Genomic DNA, 16,801 nt, shown 5'->3' with positions numbered 1-16,801 from the left:
GGCCGCACGCCCGGCTCTCACGCCAGCGGGGTCTCCGTCAAACCCCGAGCCGAGCCACGGCTCCCAAGGGGCAGCAGCCTCCTGCCACTGCCCCGGGGACAGCCCGTTCCCAGCCATGCAGCTCCAGGGATTTCTCCCTTTCCCATGGCCAGGCGCAAGGGACACCCCGTCCCAGGGAACTTTCTGCAGTTTCCTTCCCTGCAGGGTCTGTGGGGAGAACAGGAGAGAGCGGAGGCTCCGCTCCCCAGCACCACATCCCAGGGGCAGGCAGGTCTGTGCGGGCACAGCCTCCGGAGTGGGTCCGGCCGTACGGCACAGCACCGGGCAGGAGGCAGCTGCCTGCCCGTGGCCACCACCTTCACTGGCACAACAGGACCAGGGAAGGTCCCCTCGGCCGGCCGGGGCCAGCCCGGCACTAGACGTACTGCTTTTTGGAGGCTGAGCTCCCAGGACGGCTACACAGCTTCTCCTCCAGGGCGAGGGCTTCGGCAGCCGGGGGGGCATAGGGGTCTGACAGGGGTCTGCTGCCGCTGCCCAGCGCCAGGTTCTCCTCGTTGCGGAAGTTGGCCCAGTTCTGCTCGCTGGAGAGCTTGTTGTAGGCCTGGTAGGGCGGCGTGTGGCTCTCGGCCATGGGCAGGAAGGGGTAGTGCTTGGGCGAGTAGGGACCCGAGACCATGTCATCGGCAAAGGTGTCTCGGCTTGGGCCAGCGGGCACCGACACCTTCTTGATGTTGCTAAGCAGGTTCTTGCAGCAGAGGTGGAAAAGCTCCAGGAGGTTCAAGATTAAGGAGATCAGGCCCATCACCAGCATGAAGATGATGAAGATGGTCTTCTCAGTGGGGCGGGAGATGAAGCAGTCCACCTGATGGGGGCAGGGGTCCCTCTTGCACACGTAGCGGGGCACCATGGAGAAGCCGTACAGGTACCACTGGCCAACAAGGAAGCCAGCCTCAAAGATGCTCTTGCAGATCACACTGATGATGTACGTCCACATCAGTGCCCCTCGAATCTTGAGCCGCCCATCCTCTGTCATGTAGATCTTGGACATCTTCTTCTCCACGGCTGCCAGGGCCTGCTCAATCTTTGGGTCCTTGCTGTGGATGGCCCGAAGCTCGCTCTCCTGTTGTTTCAGCTTCTCCTCCTTCCGGGAGAGATAGACAACGTGGCCGAGGTAAATTAGGGTTGGGGTGCTGACAAAGAGGAACTGGAGCACCCAGTAGCGAATGTGGGAGATGGGGAAGGCTTTGTCATAGCAGACGTTGGTGCAGCCAGGCTGCTTGGTGTTGCACACGAAATCCGACTGCTCGTCCCCCCAGACGGACTCCCCGGCCAAGCCCAGGATGAGGATGCGGAAGATGAAGAGCACGGTGAGCCAGATCTTCCCGATCACAGTCGAGTGCTCCTGGACTTGGTCCAGCAGTTTTTCTAGGAAACCCCAGTCACCCATCTTCTAGGGAGCCTCGTGTCTCTGCCAGCGGAGAGAGGAGGGGAGGGGAGCCGAGTCAATTCTCTCTGTCCACACTGGAGAGCAGAGGGCAGAAGGGGCTACCGAAACCCCAGCTTTCTCGAGACACGGCTGCAGGGCTCGCTGCTCGGCTGGTTGGGGGCTGCCCTGGGGGGTCAGGGCCACAGTGCCCAGGGACAGGGCATGGGGGGAGCTCACAGGAGCAGCCCAGATTTGTGTCTCCTACAGCCGCTGCCCTGGTGCGGCAGCCACCCCGATGCCTATTCAGGGCTCACCCCAAACCGAAGCGCCAGTCCCCAGCAGCTCCATTGCTGTGGGGCGATGGCACCCCAGCCCCAGAACCCTCCCCCTTGCCCAGGGCTTTCCCCGGCCTGAGGACCCCAGGACCACTCACCGCACGCAGACCCGATGCTGCTCCGGGGCCCCCGGCGTGTCTGAGCCTCAGCCCCGGCTGCCGGTGCAGCCCAGCCCGCATCCCCGCGCGGGAGCCCGGCCCTGCAGCCCAGCTGGGAGAGAGGACGCGGCCGCAGCCCCGGCTCCTAATTAACCCCTGCCAATTAAGGGGGCAGAGGTGCCAGCTGGGCCGTTAAAGGGACATCCAGCCCCGGTGGGGCGAGGAGATGTCTGGAAGCAAAAGTGGGTGCGAGTGGTGCAGGGTGCCCCGAAGCAGACAGTAGGTGCCAGCGATGGGGGTGCCCCCACCCCCAAACCCGGTGTCCCCGAGCAGATGTCCCGGGGGTCCCGCAGCCGCCGGGGGTCCCGCAGCCGCGCACTCACCTCCGCCGCGCCGGGCACGTCCCGCCTGGCTCGGGCCGCGCTGGGTGTGAGCGGCCGGGCCGGGCTGGGCGGCTCTGGCCGTGCGGGGCCCGGGGGAGACGGGAGGGGCGTGGGCAGGAAACGGGGGGCCGGGGCTTAGCGCCGTGCCGCAGGTGTGCGGGGCCGCCCCGTCCCGCTGCCCCCGGCAAAGGGGGCGGCCCCGGCGGGGCGGGGGGTCCGCGGAGCACCGCCCGGCCGAGACCCTCGGGGACAGCCGAGACCCTCGGGGGCAACTGAGCCGTCGGGGCTGAAGCCGGCGGGGTCGGTGGGAAGCCCGGGTGTCCCTTCCCGCTCGTCCCCGGCTGCGGCTCCGCCACCGGGCAAACCCGCTGAGCGGGAGAGGGACCCGCCCGGGGTGCCCGGACCCTGCCCCCGGGTGGGACCCTGAGCACGTCACCCCCCCTGCGCGCCCCTAAAGCCACCGCGCTTTTGGTGCCCGCACCGCGGGCGGGGGGCACCAGGGCAGACAGGGCCGGGGAGATGCCCCGGGGCGTGCGGCGGGGTGTCCCCGGGGATGCTCCGTCCCCTGCCCGCTCCGGCCGGGCCGTGGCTCGGCGGGTCCCCGCGCGGGTCCGTGCGGCGCGCCGGGCGCTGGGTGGTGCTGGAGCCACACCGGAGCCCGGCGCTGCCCCGGCCCCGCCGCCCCCGCCGGCTCCCGGCTTTGCTCCGCCGGGGACCCAGGGGCTGGGACCCGCCAGCGGGTTCCAAGAGAAGCTTTGCTGTCGGGGGGCCCAGACGGGGCGCTGAGGGGGGCGCGGAGGCACCGCAACAAGGGGAGGGGGACAGCGGGTGGGCAGATGCTGATATTTTATGCACAGGCTTAAGTCCTGCTGACTTCGGGGGGGCAAAACCCCTGTGTGTGCCCCCCCCTCCACTGTCCTGCAGCGGCCAGAAAGCTGGCACGCTTGGCATGGGCTGCATGGGGCTATCAGGGGCATGGGGTTAGGGCTGGGGCTATTGACACCAGAAACTAGGCCAGTCAGCACACAACTGGGAGCTGCCGCCTCTGCCCACGGAGACGTGGCATTTCCTCCTCACAGACAGTGCCGCTGAGCGGAGGGCAGGGCTGGAACAGCATCATTATGTTTAATATAAAATAATTGCTGTGCTTCAGGTGACACCCATGTGCTACCCCATGCTGTGGCACCAGGGTGCTGCGGTGCCCAGCATCCATCTCCCAGCCAGCCCAAACCGTGAGTACTGCTTCCCCCCTCCCACCACTCCGGGGTTACATCTGCTTTTACGGTGAGGCCCCCCCTTGGCCCCGTTCCCTAGTGATGCTCTGCACCTCGCCAGCCTTCGACGGGTGGAAAAGATCAGCTGTGAGGAGTTGGAGCTGCCCTCACCCATGGATGTGCCAGCTCCCATATTGCTCTACCCACCAGGAGGATGGTGCCCAGCATGGGTCACCCACATAGCCATAGGTCCCCAGTGAGGCAAGTGGGTGTCCAAAAGCAGAGCCAGAGCTGCTTCCCGGTCAGACACCCTGTGCTGTCTGAGCTCCTGGAGCATCTCCCAGGTGACACAAGGGATTCTGTGCTGGAGTGCCCGCAGGAGTAGCCCACCCTGGAAGCACTTGCTCCGTGTCTGGCACAGAGACACGTCACACATTACCCTCGCTGTCACGGCCTCTCGCAGCGGCACGAGCCCTGGCTGTGTCAGCGCACACCGTGACACGCTCACGTGGGCTGAGCAGGGCTGGAAACACGGCTGGTCAGAGCACCAGCAGACCCTCCATGTAGCGCTGCTTAAGGAGAGATTAAATGGAAATCATTTCTATTTATTGTAATATTTATCAAGGTTTAGTAAATAATTGATGCTGATCCCTCCTTGATTTCCTTGGGGACCAGCGTGCGGTTCTGGTGAATTGAAGTTTAATGATGTGTGACAAGCTGGGAGGAGGTGGAGCGGGCGGACACTGGGCACAGCGGCCCTGAGCCTCAACCCTTGGCACACTGGCCCTGAGCCTCAACCCTTGGCACCCCAGCTTGGGCAGGCCACGGGCTCCTGGGGAACCTCGGCAAATTCATTTTTTCTGCCCTCTCCAGTCCCCCCAGTTTACAGTATGCAGAGCAGACCTCAGTGTCTACAAACAACAGGACGTTTATTGGCTTTTTGGATCCCTCACTGATGCTGTACGTGGCGTGTCCGTCTGAGGGAAGGGGGGATGAAGGCTCTGAGGGGAGCAGCAGAGTCAGCAAGGGCACGTGGGCAGGGCATTGGCACGGTGCTTGTGTGAGCAAAGGGGAAGAAGCAGCTCCTGCCCCAGTATTGGCAAACTGGGGACTGTCACCACGCTGGGTGACACCAGCCCTGACTGGGCACCGATCGATGCATTCGTACCCAGCGTGGGAGCAACAGAGCTGGAGGACCCAAGAGAAGCTGCTGGGACATGGGAGACCCCACACTCCCTCCTGCCAGCCCTGCCCGTGTGCCCTCCAGGCTCAACGGCTTCACCACTGCAGGTTTCGGCCGGGCCGGACAGCGCTGGCTGCCACGGAGGGTCCGGCTGCTCGGCAGAGTCGTGCACGGCGTCTGTGCGTCGGTGTGATGCCCGAGTCCCGTGGCACCACCGCGTACAGCTGGCAGAGCTCCGGGGCTGCCCTCGCCTTACCTGCGTCTGCTCGGGCACCCGCGGGCTGCTCTTGGGGACTTTGGTTTGTTGGGTTTAGTAGTTTTTCACACGGGTCAACTCTCGAGGGTTCGGGGACTCAGCAGGCTCGAGAAGCTGCTGTGCCAGGGGGAAGGTGAACTGGCTGGGATGGGTGAGCTCACAGCTCCTCTCCTCTGTGGAAAGAACGGACACCCTCAGGCATGCCCACAGGCAGCTGGCACCCACCCGTCCCACTCCACTGGGACACCCAGGGACATGCCCATGGCTCCAAGCAGGAGAGTTCCTGTGGATGTGTCCTCTTCTGCTTTAGAGCCATCGAAATCCTGGTTGAAGAGTCTGGTGGTGGCATCACCGGTGGCCACCTCTGGGGCCAGCCATCCCCAGACATATCTCCTTCCCTCTTCCCCTCCCAGCACCCCATCAGACAGCAGTCAGGTTGGGAGCCGAGGCCCGCAGGGCTGCTACACACCTGGTCTGGGACTTGTTGTCCTTCTCTTCTGCCTTGAGGTGGCACCGGCATGTGGAGGCCTTGCTGTAGCTGACGGAGCGCTTGGTGGACTTCTTCCACTTCTGCGCACGCCGCACAACCCGCTTGAAGATGAGGTAGAAGATCTCACAGACGGTGAGGACGATGCAGATGGAGGAGGCTCCGACCATGAAATAGGTGAAGACTCTTTTCTCGGTTGGCCGAGCGATGTAGCAGTCCACAGTGTTGGGGCAGGGATCCACGTTGGAGCACTTGACTAGCCGTGGCAAGTCAAAGCTGTCCCACATCTTGTGGAGGAGGTAGAGGAACAGGATCTCTATGATAAGCTTGAAGAAGAGGCTGAGCAGGTAGGTCCACCACAGCCCGCCGTGCTTCTTGCCTGTGTTGCTGTAGAGCTTGGGGCAGTTCTCCCCGTTCTTCTCCCTGTTCTTCTTCTCGCGGTCCTCCCGGTAGGCCACGTGCATGATGACCAGGAGGGAAGGGCAAGTGACAAAGATGAGCTGCAGGGCCCAGAGGCGGATGTGGGAGATGGGGAAGAAGTGGTCATAGCAGACGTTGGTGCAGCCGGGCTGCCGCGTGTTGCAGTCGAAGTCCTTCTGCTCGTCTCCCCACACGCGCTCGGCTGCCACCACGTAAACCAACACACGGAAGACGAAGACCACGGAGAGCCAGACGCGGCCGAAGGCCGTGGAGTACTTGTTGACCCCGCTGAGCAGTGCCTGCAGCGTTTTCCAATCCATGGTGGCCGGCGGAGGCCAGAGTCACCCAACCTGGAGAAACAGCAGCAGGAGCGGTGGGTGAAGAGCGATGGGAGACAGCAACGGGGCAGCTCATCTATTGCTGCACTTAATCTTGTTGACCTCCCATACTCTCTCCCCTACCATGTTACACTCATTTGGGGTGAGGGGACCATTCTGCTGGTGGACAGTAGAGCCCAGCCCTGCGCTCTCCCGGTGACAGTCAGCGGTGACTCAACCTCTCTGCACTTCCTGCTGGTGGAGGATTTGTGGTGTGGGATGAGACACCCAGGCAGGTCCCAGCCACCGAGCCCCCAGCCTGACTGCGCACGTTGGTGTGACCTGGCAGCGCGATCCCTGGGAGCGGGCCAGGATCAACATGAGGAGGTCATGCCAGGTGGCCGGTGGGGACGGCTCTGCGGGGCACGGCAGTAAAGCAGGAGTTTGTGTGGACACCAGTGCCGTGAGCAGATCTTTTGGGACGGGACGGGAGGGACCCTGCGGTGCATTTCCATCCTTGTCTACCTCTTACTTCTCCCCCACTGCCCGCAGGCGCACGGCTGGCTGATGCCAGGAGGGATCCCCAGCACCCTGCCAGTTCCCTCCTGGCTGCCAAGGCTCCCGCTGCCCACGGGGTGCAGCACTGGACCAGCACGGCTCCTGCTCGTTGCTCCCCATGCTCATCCTCATTCCTGCCCAGGGTTTTGTGTGGCTCAGCCCCGCTCCCTGCACGACCTCCACGAGCGTGTTTTGGGGATGGATGGGGACCTTTAGCATCGTGCAGATTCCAGAGGATCTCAGTCTTGGTCCCAGCTGATCCCAGCCTTCCCTGAGCCTCAGTTTCACGGGTAAAATGGGCTAAACTGGCCACTGTGCTTTGCTAAAGCTGAGAGCCGAAAGGGAAGTGGCTGCTGCAGAGCTGGGATGCCAGGACATGTCAGGGACTGGTTTTCTGTCTCACAGGCGATGCCCGAGACAGCCGGAGCATGAGTGAGAGCGGGGCTGCTGGAAGTGAGAGTCCGTGCTCATTGCCGGCGTGTCGCCCTGCCTGGCACCCCGCTCCCGACAGCGCTGCCGGCAGCGCCACGGCCCCGCGCCGGCCAAACCGGCTCCGTGGCTCAGCCTGGGGCTGCCCAAGCTAAGCCCGACCTGGGGCTTTACTGCTGCCTGCATTTGCAAAACCCGGGGGATTTTTACCCAGAGGTGAGCTGGCAGCTGCTGGCTCCGTGCTGTAAAGGTGTCTCCCGTGCCAGAGGGTTCCCAGGACGGCGGGCTGGGTCTGGCCCCGCACCGCTGGCTTTTAAGGAGTTGCTCTGAGTAAGGCACCGTGCCGCTGCCGCGAGCACGGCGGAGTTTGAAGACCAGAGCGAAGCACCGGGGTAAGCAGGGGGGGGCCGAGCTCTCGAAGGAGGAAGCCGAGTTCCAGCAATTCTCCAAGGAGACTTTCTGCAGCCTCTTTGCTTTTGCTAGTCCAGATTTGCAAGGAACTGCCAAGTTTTGTGGGTCTGTGCCCGACGGCGAGGACACGCTGCGGGTCAGCTCCTCGCCCGCCGCGGCGACGGTCCGGCTGTGCCCGCAGAGCTGCCGCGGGTCCGCAGCGCCGGGAGCTCGCACGGCTCCGGCGGGAGGAACGTGCCGAAGCCCTGCGGGAGCCGCGACCGGCCCAGCAGGTTGGGGCCCGGGCTGGGACGCCCGGGGGACCCGTGTGCAGCTGGGGAGGCGGCACCGTGGCCAGCAAATGCTTCCAGGGGCAACACATCCCAAATGTCACCAGCCCCAACATGTTATTTCTGCATTTTCTACAAGAGAGGTTTTGTGTAAGAAAAATACTTTTTTTTTTCAGACGAATGCTTTGTTTCTGGCTGCTGAGCAGCCTGCCCGGGGAGTGCAGGGCAGCCCAGGAGCAAATTCAGGCCAGATTAAAAATTTCTTTCAGCCCCAATGCCAGTTCCTTCCACCCCAGCCACCCAGGTCAGCTGGCACCGCGCACTCGCCTTCCCGATCCCAAGGAGCCGCTGCCCGTTGCCGACCCAGTGCCCTCTGAGACGTACCTGGAAAAGGCTCCGGCTCCTTCCCTGCTCACCGGGGGCTGTGGGGCAGGAAGTTCCCGGCGTAGGGCATGGCCAGGGGTGCGATGGCACACGGGCGTTCAGGGTCGCCCCGTCTGGGGAGGGCTGCGTGGCACGGTGAGGCGTCCTGGGGCTGCAAGGAAGGAACAGAGCCTGGAGCACTGCCCGGAGCCCATGGGGCTGCCCGGAGCCCGTCCCTGGCCAGGGCCACCCCACAGCAAGCCCTGAAGTCGCTGCCACGCTCCTGGCCCGGGGACACACCGAGAAGCACGGCTGAGCTGAGTGGGGCCGAGCTGGGATCCCGTGGCAGCATGTGCCCAGTGCCAGGGCAGCGCCTCTGCCCAGCCCTGCACACCTCTGCCCGCCGCCCGGGCTGAAACTGGGAAATCCTCCCCCTCGGCAAACCTGTGGCAGGTAGCCAGGGTGGGGAGCGATCGCTGCGCTCCCGCCCAGCCCTTCACTTTAAAATTGGGAAAGAGGAGCTGCAGCTTTCCCCTCCTCAGGCAAAAGCTGGTGCAAATGGTGGAGCCCATAGCCTCTGCATGCCCCCAGGGCCAGTGCCCCCTCGCCAGCCTGCCAATGCACCCATCCAGGGCCCTACAAGCAATGCCGCCCAGCACCCACCTGCCCAGCACCCACCTACCCAGTACCCACCTGCCCAGCTCAGCCCAGCACTGGCTCCGGCCATGGACCCGCACCGGGGCAGGAAGGGGATCGCGAGCTCCGTGCTGAGCCCCGTGCTGGGGTGCTGTGTGCGGTGCCGCGGGAGCCCCGCAGCCCGGCTGGCGCTGGCTGGCAGCCAGGCAGAGCAGGGGCAATGCTCCAGGTGTGCTCAGCTCTGCCTGCAGCGCTGGTTTGCCTCCCGCGAAGGCCAGCACCCTCGCCAGCCCCCAGCATGCCAGCCCACTGCGTCACTGCCGGGTCCTGCCCCGCGTGGGTGCAGGGCGTTGGGCCCGAAAGCACCCGGTTCCTGCCTGGGGTGTAAACACAGCAGTGAGGGGCTGTGCACGTTCTCCTGGGGGGGCTCAGCCTCTTTCAGCCCCTCGTCAGGGCAGTGGGACAGAGGAGCAGAGCCTGGGGTGCCCGTTCCTGCTCCTCGGGGTGCCACGCTGTGCCATCCCCCTGCATCACCCCCCAGGTGCGCAGCCCCACGGGCCAGGCACCCCGGCACTGTCGGGGTCCCCACCTTCGGCCACCGCTGCCCCAGCTGTAACACAGCTCCCACCTGCACCCCTGTTAGCACCCGACAACCTGCAGGTCCCCAACACCCCTGGGAGCGCCCCGTGCCTCTGCCCTGGCACACTGGAGGTACCTGCCCAGGGGTAAAGTGCCGGAGGGAGGTGGCCGGATCCAGGCACCCTTCGGAGCCGGGAAGCTCCTTCCCGGTGCTGTCCGCAGCCCTCCTGCGTGCCCAGGTTTTGTCTGCGGCGCTGAGCGGGTGTGGGGAGGGGAAGGGTGGGTTGCTCTGTTGGCAGTAACTGGGTGAGTCTGGCAAACAGCTCCCGCGGAGGTTCTTGTCTGCGCACATGCATGCACACGCTCGGGCTGAACAATAAAGGCGGGTCAAATCCTGCAGGGAGATCAACGGAACCGGATTCCTCTGCGAGCAACGCTGGCAGCTCCTGCCAGGTGATGCTCCGGCCCCTGTGTGGGTGGCGACGGGTCGTGCTCACCCCGGGCAGGCCAGGGCAGCCGGGGACTGACACCAGGCTCCCACCATCCCCCAGCTGCAGGGCAGCCAGCAACTGTTGCTAAGAATCACAAATTACGCAATTCTAACCCACTTTTTAAATGATTTTGCCTCAGTAAGAGTTTTGCAATAGCACGTCGGTATCACCAACCTGCAGCCACCGCCCTGCCGGTGCCACCACGGCCCGGCCGAGACCTTTCCCAAAAAGTGGCACATGCCAGGTGGCGGAGCATGGCAGCAGGGACCCTGCAGTGGGACCCTGCCCCACCAGCTGCCTCTGGTCCTCTCCTCCTGTGATGCGGAACGTGTCCCTAAGGGGACCCTCCCTCTCCCCAGAGCACCAGTTGCTCCCAGGAGGCTGAGTGCACTGGGTGGGCACCCTCCGGAGCAGCCTCATTTCCTGAGCAGGAACACGCTTCCACTTGCCTGTGGTTTATCCAGCCTCTTGGCTGTCCTGGCACCACTCCAGGACATTTTCCCAGGCGCTCCCCGGCCCACGGAGCCCCATGCGACGCCTCACCAGTGTCACCCCTCCCATGGGGATCCGTTTGAAGGGCTCTGCCGGGTGCTTCATGCTGCGGGAGGTTTGCTCCCTGCGCTCCTGGCAGAGCAGGAGCCGCTCACCCAGCAGATTTTTGGCTCCGGGAGGTCAAATAAAGGCTGGGGACATGGCAGGGAGAGGGGGCCGAGATGACCCAAAGCAAACCCTGGTGGGATGGGGGTGCGGAGTGGGGTGAGCGCAGAGGAGGGGGCAGACACAGGCACCCACATCCCGGAGGAGAGCGAAGGGAGGGCTCCGGAGCAGCCGGGAGCCCCCCCTCACCCGGGAGCTGCCTTTGCCCCGTCATATCGGCAGGATCAGGAATTCGAGCAATGCGGTACAGAGCCGGCGTGGCAGCAGCTCCGCCAGGAATCTGGGGGCTGCGTTCGAGGTGAAAAACCCAGGAGAGAGGGAAGATGGAGAGAACTGTGGGCAGGTCCAATTCCGGGCTAAGGCAGCAGCTCCCTGCCCCACGGTAAGACCCTGCGAGGGGCAGGTGAAGAGTGGGGCCAGGTCCCCCCAGCAGCCTGGCAAATTTTGGCATTTCAAGAGGAAGCAAAGGGAGAAAGTTCAGGTGCCTTTTGCCAGGGGCAGATTCCCCCTAAGGCGGTTGGGTGGGGAACAGAGTCACCCTGTGTTTTGCAGCACTGAGCCGGGTGTTTGGGTATCCCAGCAAAGGGCAAGTCCCTGCGTGCCCTCCACCATCCCTCTGCCAACTGCTCCAGCCTGGGCATAGGGACAAGGTGCCAACGTGGTTTGGCATCTCTAGGCACCAGAGAACCCCTGGAGGAGCTTTGGGTAATGTGCCTGGGACATCACTGCTCCAGTGGTGGGGTGATGGGTGAAAGGCTCAGTGCCAGATGTGAACACTAAAAACACCCAGTGACTTCCCGTGCCCTGACCTCGGGTTCTCCATAAAGGAAAAAAACGAACAGAGCAGCAGGCAGCTGCCAAACCAGCAGGAAAATCTCAAAACCTCTTTAAAAGGGCCTTAAATGGGGCATGGCAGGAGGCAGCACTCGCTGCCCGCTGGGCTGGGACCCAGCCCTGCCTTTTGCCTCCAGCTCCCTGCCTGCCAACAGCATCCCGGCCATCCCGCTCCGGGGCCGTGTCCCCGAGGAGCAGACCTCCCCCGCAAGCGCTGGGGCGTGGGATCCCGGGAGCCGGCACCGCCGCTCGCTCCGGCGTGCTGGACAGGAATCAGAGTTTCTCTTCAGTTCCCAGCAAACAGGCGGTTTTGGAGCAGGGAAGAAACAAGCCCCCCCTGGGAAGGTGAGGCTGCCCTGACCTGCACCACCACGCACACGAGCCCCCCCGCCCCTGGCTGGGCTGGAGTTAACGATGGTTTTCTTTTAAATCCCCTCTCCCTAAAACTCAGGGGGCCTTCTGGGCACCCCAACAAGCAAATGCAATCCCCTGTATGGGGACACAAAGTCTGGGAAACGTGCAGCTTTTCTTGTGACATCCCCCAGTTCATTCACTTTCCCGCGGACGCTGGTCCTGCCTCTTATCCCAGCGCTCTGCATCCTGGGATGTGACCAGGCCTCCAGCACCCCAGTCTGCAGCACCAACTGGGGCAACTCAGCTGCCCTTGGAGCAGAGCACAGAACCCAGCAGAAAGAAGATGACAAACGCTCCCGTTTGTCCAGCCAGCTGCTGCCGAGCCCGGATGGCGCAAGACTCCCGGAGCTTTGGGGAGCTGCTGCAACGCTTGCTCGGAGCGAGACGAAGCCGCACAACAACAAATGGCAACTGGATGGTCGGGTCTCTCGCAACGGGCAGCAGGTCCGGCTGCTGCTTTGATGTGCGGAAGCGGGCGGGCAGGTGGCTGCTCTGGGGCTCATCTCGCAGCGATTAGCGCTTGCAGCTGGGGAACACCTCTGGATTTTGCTAATCAAGGATTACCTTGGTCAACAGCGGCCAGGCTTGCTGGAAAACAAACAGCCCAGCCCTAGCTCTCCAAACCAGAGGCCATGGCTTGCACACAAAGAACAGCTTGTCTCCTCTGACGTTAGACGCTTCAGTAAAGAACATTTTCAGGTGGAAAATCCAGCCAGTGCACCAACAAGTGCAGAGGGAAGGAAGGCGGAGATCAGCACAGCTTCACTTCAAAGAGAGGCAAGAAACCCACCTGCATTTCACTATCTGCCTCTCTTACCCCAAAGGTCTCCAAACTCACCCGTGTCTTCACAAGGAGCCACTGTGTGCTCAGTGGGTCCCGGGCCAGTGGCACGGATCCCCCCAGGGCTGGTCTGTGCCCTCCCGTCTGGCAGTGCCACAGCCCTCGGCATCCCCCCGGCCATAGCCGTCCCTCTGCACCTCTCAGCGTGTCCAGGTGGGTCCCTTTCCCCAGGGTGGGCTGCGGGAAGGGGCTCTGCTCTGCCCAGTGAGGGTCTCAGGTGGGAGCTGGCTCCTTGGGTCAGACGTGCTGCAAAGCGGCGGTAGCTGCAGTGACCCGACACGCGATGGCATCCCCCGCCCCGTGCCGCTTCCTTTGTGGCAGCGCCAGTGAGTGCCGGGGTGCCAGAGCTCACGGAAAAAATAATAATGGCACCCTCTAAATAAAGAGAAATCAGTAACAGATCGAGCTGCACGTTCAATGTTAATGTTACTTACGAGTGCATTTGCCATGAAATTATTGTTAATTATCCGTCCCGGCTAATGCTCAGTTACCGTCGACGGCCTTAGAAATTGCAGTGGCGCCTGAGTCACGGCAGAACGCGACGTATTATAGCAATAAAAGAGATCATATTCTGCCATTTAATGTTATTGTTTAATCAATGGTTGGGGTGTTCCTCCTCTCCTTTATTCGGCTGTTTTGCTCTGGCCAGGCACGCAGAGCCAACAGCCCACGCCAGGCTCTGCCCGCCCGGCTGGATCTACACCCCTGTGCTTTGCCGCGGCGGCGCAGCACCAGGCACGGGCTCTTGTCCCCACCTGGCTAATGGGTGCTACTAACGATGATCCCATCAGTCTGAAACGGCCCTGACACCTGTGATGTGGCTTATGTGGGGTGGGGGGGATACAGAGAGGGGTTCCCTGGAGTGGGGGGTCGAAGGCGCCTGTCCTGGCTGGCCCCTCTCCCCGCCACCTCCGAGCTGGTTTGGTAATTTGTGACAGGTTTGAATGGCTCCATCCTGTCCCTGGCAGCCCGCGGGCACAAAGGGCTCTGCAACCATGGGTCCTGGGAACATTCACGCCTCTGGGTGTGCCCGCCTGTGCCCAGCAGCCCATTTGAAATCAAGAATTTAGTTATTTGTTTTAAAGCCTGGGGTTACAGGGAGACAGTTAAGCTGTCCTCCTTGCTTGCTGGCATCCAGTGCCTGGTGAATGCAGCAAGAGTTTTGCCATTGACTTGCTGGGTGCGAGGGCAAGTCCTTCCCCGGCAGCGCAGACCTCGTAACGCCCCGTGCATCCCAAACCCACCTTCCCAGCCATGGCACACTCGCCTCTGGCCAAAGCCATCACTCATGCCCAGCTCCAGGGGCTGCTCAGCTTTTCCGTGGCTTTTCGTCAGCAGACTGGAGCCTCGGCCAGTGGTTTGTCACCACGGCTGCTCCAAACCCAGCCCGGAGCTGGCCACAGCAGCGACGCCTTTCCGGGGTGATGCAGCCCCTTGGCCTTGTTGTGCCCGAGGAGCAGAACAACCACTGTGGCCGTCGCTTCTTAGGGACAGAGGTTTTTATTCATTGCAAGGATACACCTGGGACCGGCTAAGCCAGCCTGGCTGGGACGGACTCAACCTCTGGACTCTGCTGCCGGTTCACAGCCGCCGCGGAGCTGCTTGTCCCTGTCGGCTCTCGGGGACCACATGTGTCCTACAGCACTGACTTTACCCAAATTCAGCAGAAAACATCATGTGCCTTCCCCAGCACGGGAGAGGCAGAGAGCCCTCGGGCACAGCCCGACTCTGAGGTTCTGCCACCCCCAGAGCCTCTGCGCCGGGGGAACGGAGGAGGAGGAGGATGAGGAGGGTGCAGGACGGGCGAGCAGCTAACACTTTCCCCTGGGCAGCTCTAGGGAAGAGCCTCCTCCTCCTCGGGCAGCACGTCGGGGCTTGAGGAATGGAGGGGGATGGAGGGGGATGTGGGAGGGATGGAGGCCATGGCGGGTTTGTAGTCCACCCCGTGGAAGACCTGTCCCCCCGTGCCCACGGGCTCGGTGCAGGAGAGCGTGCAGTCCTGGCTGTGCCGGCGGCTCGTCCCACCGGTGGCCTGGAGGCACTCGCGGCACCGCTTGCCGATCAGGTAGATGGCCTCAACAAGGCTCAGCACGATGCAGACGCAGGCGGTGACCACCATGAAGAGGGTGAAGATGTTCTTCTCGGTGGGCCGGGAGATGAAGCAGTCCACCACGTTGGGGCAGGGGGGCAGCTCGCACTTCACCACCCGGGGCAGGGTGTAGTTCCTGTAGAAGCGGTAGAAGATGTAGAGGAAGACCACGTCCACGCTGGCCTTGAAGATGAGGCTGAGCAGGTAGGTCCACCACAGCCCCCCTCGCTTCTTGCCGGGGTCGAAGTAGACGCGGCGGCAGTCGTCCCCGCCGGCGGCACGGCGCCTCTGCTCCTTGGTCTCCCGGTAGGCCACGTGCATGATGACCAGGAGGGAAGGACAGGTCACCAGGATGAGCTGCAGGGCCCAGAGGCGGATGTGGGAGACGGGGAAGAAGTGGTCGAAGCAGACGTTGGAGCAGCCAGGCTGCCGCGTGTTGCAGTCAAAGTCTTTGTGGTCATCGCTCCAGACCCGCTCGGCTGCCACCACGTAGACCAGCAGGCGGAAGATGAAGACGAGGGAGAGCCAGATGCGGCCGAAGGCTGTGGAGTACTTGTTGACCCCGCTGAGGAGCCCTTCGAACACCCCCCAGTTCATGGTCCCCCGATCCCGTTAGCGAGCCTGGCAGGAGAGAGAAGATACAGTCCCACGGAACGAGCAGCGAGGGGTCCCCATCCGCGCCCTTACGCACCCCAAAGCGCCAACTGTGCTCCCACCTGGACGGCCGCAGGGACCATCCCTGGCCTGTGCTCACACACAAGGACACGCACCGACACGTGTCCGGGCACAGACCTGGTCTGGGCGACGTGTCTCCGCAGAGCCCGTCCCCCTCTGCGGGGTCTGGCTGGTTCTGCCACGGCAACAAGCATCCTTCAGCCGGTGCCTGCCATGGTCCGTGCCCGGCTGTGCCCGCCACCGTCCTGCGCCACCCGCCCCATCTCTCGCCTCGTTGCCCAGGTATTTGTTATTAATTTTCCTTACGTTGCCGTGCCTGGCCCAGGCAGATGACAAATAGGAGCAGCCGGAGCGTGACTCACCCGGCAGCTCTGCGGCTCCACCGCTGCGTCCTCTCCCATCGCTGGAATCTGCTGTCGCCTCCGATCTCCCGCCCGGGGCGGTGCGGAGAAGCCCTGCACCAACCCGCGTCGTGCCCACGCGCCCGGGGAGGCAGTGCCAGGCACGGCACAGCACGGCGAGCGGGCACCACGGAGCAGAGGCAGCGGGTGAGCTGGGGGGGGCTGCACAGCCCCAGGCACCGCCAAGGTGCCAACCCAGGTCTGGGCAGCCACGATAACCAATTTCCAGCCGATCTCAGCCCGTACCAGTGCCAGGACCCCGGGCAGCTGCTTGGACCCTGCATTGCATCGTGCTGGCTAAACGCACCCCACACGGCGCGGGGCCACGGCCGAGCAGGACTCCTGGGGCTGCGATTGGCACCGACTCTCCGTGAACATTTTACCTCTCAGTGAAATAACACGAGTCCCCCTCTCTGGCAGCGCTCTTGGGGGTGAGCGCACCCCGCTGCTCCGCACTGCCCGGCCCGTGCAATGCGCCTGCTCCCCGGGCACCCACCTCCCGTGGGACCCAGCAGCTCCCGTCTCGCTGGGTCAAACCCCAGATTTCTCATTCCCTGCACACACTGCCGGCAGCAGCCCAGAACATGCCCATCACCCTGGCGTCGGGTCAGGCTCTGCAGCATGTGGCAGACGCACCTTCCCAAGCCCCAGCGCTGCCTTGCCAGGGCTGGGGGCTGCAGCAAGGAGGATTATCGTGCCGCTTACCTGTTGGGCGTCCCTCTGCCCAGGCCGGCGCTGCTGCCGGTCGGTGCTCGCCCGTGGCGGGAGCGCATCACGCAGTACGAGAGGTGCCGGCACGGCGTGAGTCATCCCTGGGCTGCTGGAAGCGAGGAGGAGATTCCCAGGGGGAAGGGATGAGGTTTGAGGCAGATCCCCACGTGTCCCATAGGCTGCCAGGTTTCCCGGGGCAAAGGGCCGTCCCACAGCATGCAGGGGCCCAATCCTGCCGCCATGCAGGGAAGGGCTGCGCTGGCCGTCCCGCAGCGGGGAGGAGCATGGGCCCAGGGCGTGTGGCCCCAGCTGCCGCGGGAACGC

The 16,801-nt window shown here is 63.5% G+C and overlaps 3 protein-coding genes across 3 annotated transcripts; all 3 read right to left on the bottom strand.

Moving 5' to 3' along the window:
* Positions 1–415: 415 nt before the first annotated feature.
* Positions 416–1,447, bottom strand: GJA4 (gap junction protein alpha 4). The gene has a single exon (XM_086625941.1). The coding sequence runs from the start codon at positions 1,445–1,447 to the stop codon at positions 416–418; it is 1,032 nt and encodes a 343-aa protein (XP_086482067.1).
* A 3,868-nt stretch (positions 1,448–5,315) lies between these two features.
* On the bottom strand, positions 5,316–6,122 carry GJB3 (gap junction protein beta 3). Its single transcript, XM_009990264.2, has one exon. The coding sequence runs from the start codon at positions 6,120–6,122 to the stop codon at positions 5,316–5,318; it is 807 nt and encodes a 268-aa protein (XP_009988566.2).
* An 8,313-nt stretch (positions 6,123–14,435) lies between these two features.
* LOC147527128 (gap junction beta-5 protein-like) lies at positions 14,436–15,287 on the bottom strand. Its single transcript, XM_086626061.1, has one exon. The coding sequence runs from the start codon at positions 15,285–15,287 to the stop codon at positions 14,436–14,438; it is 852 nt and encodes a 283-aa protein (XP_086482187.1).
* Between the last annotated feature and the right edge of the window lie 1,514 nt (positions 15,288–16,801).

The sequence above is a fragment of the Tauraco erythrolophus genome, chromosome 24, assembly GCF_009769465.1.
Source record: "Tauraco erythrolophus isolate bTauEry1 chromosome 24, bTauEry1.pri, whole genome shotgun sequence".
Lineage (NCBI taxonomy): Eukaryota > Metazoa > Chordata > Aves > Musophagiformes > Musophagidae > Tauraco > Tauraco erythrolophus.
This window is presented reverse-complemented; position numbering and strand designations above follow the sequence as displayed.

Excerpts from the sequence above, each read along its gene's own strand:
- GJA4 (XM_086625941.1), bottom strand. The coding sequence starts at position 1,447 with ATGGGTGACTGGGGTTTCCTAGAAAAACTGCTGGACCAAGTCCAGGAG.
- GJB3 (XM_009990264.2), bottom strand. The coding sequence starts at position 6,122 with ATGGATTGGAAAACGCTGCAGGCACTGCTCAGCGGGGTCAACAAGTAC.
- LOC147527128 (XM_086626061.1), bottom strand. The coding sequence starts at position 15,287 with ATGAACTGGGGGGTGTTCGAAGGGCTCCTCAGCGGGGTCAACAAGTAC.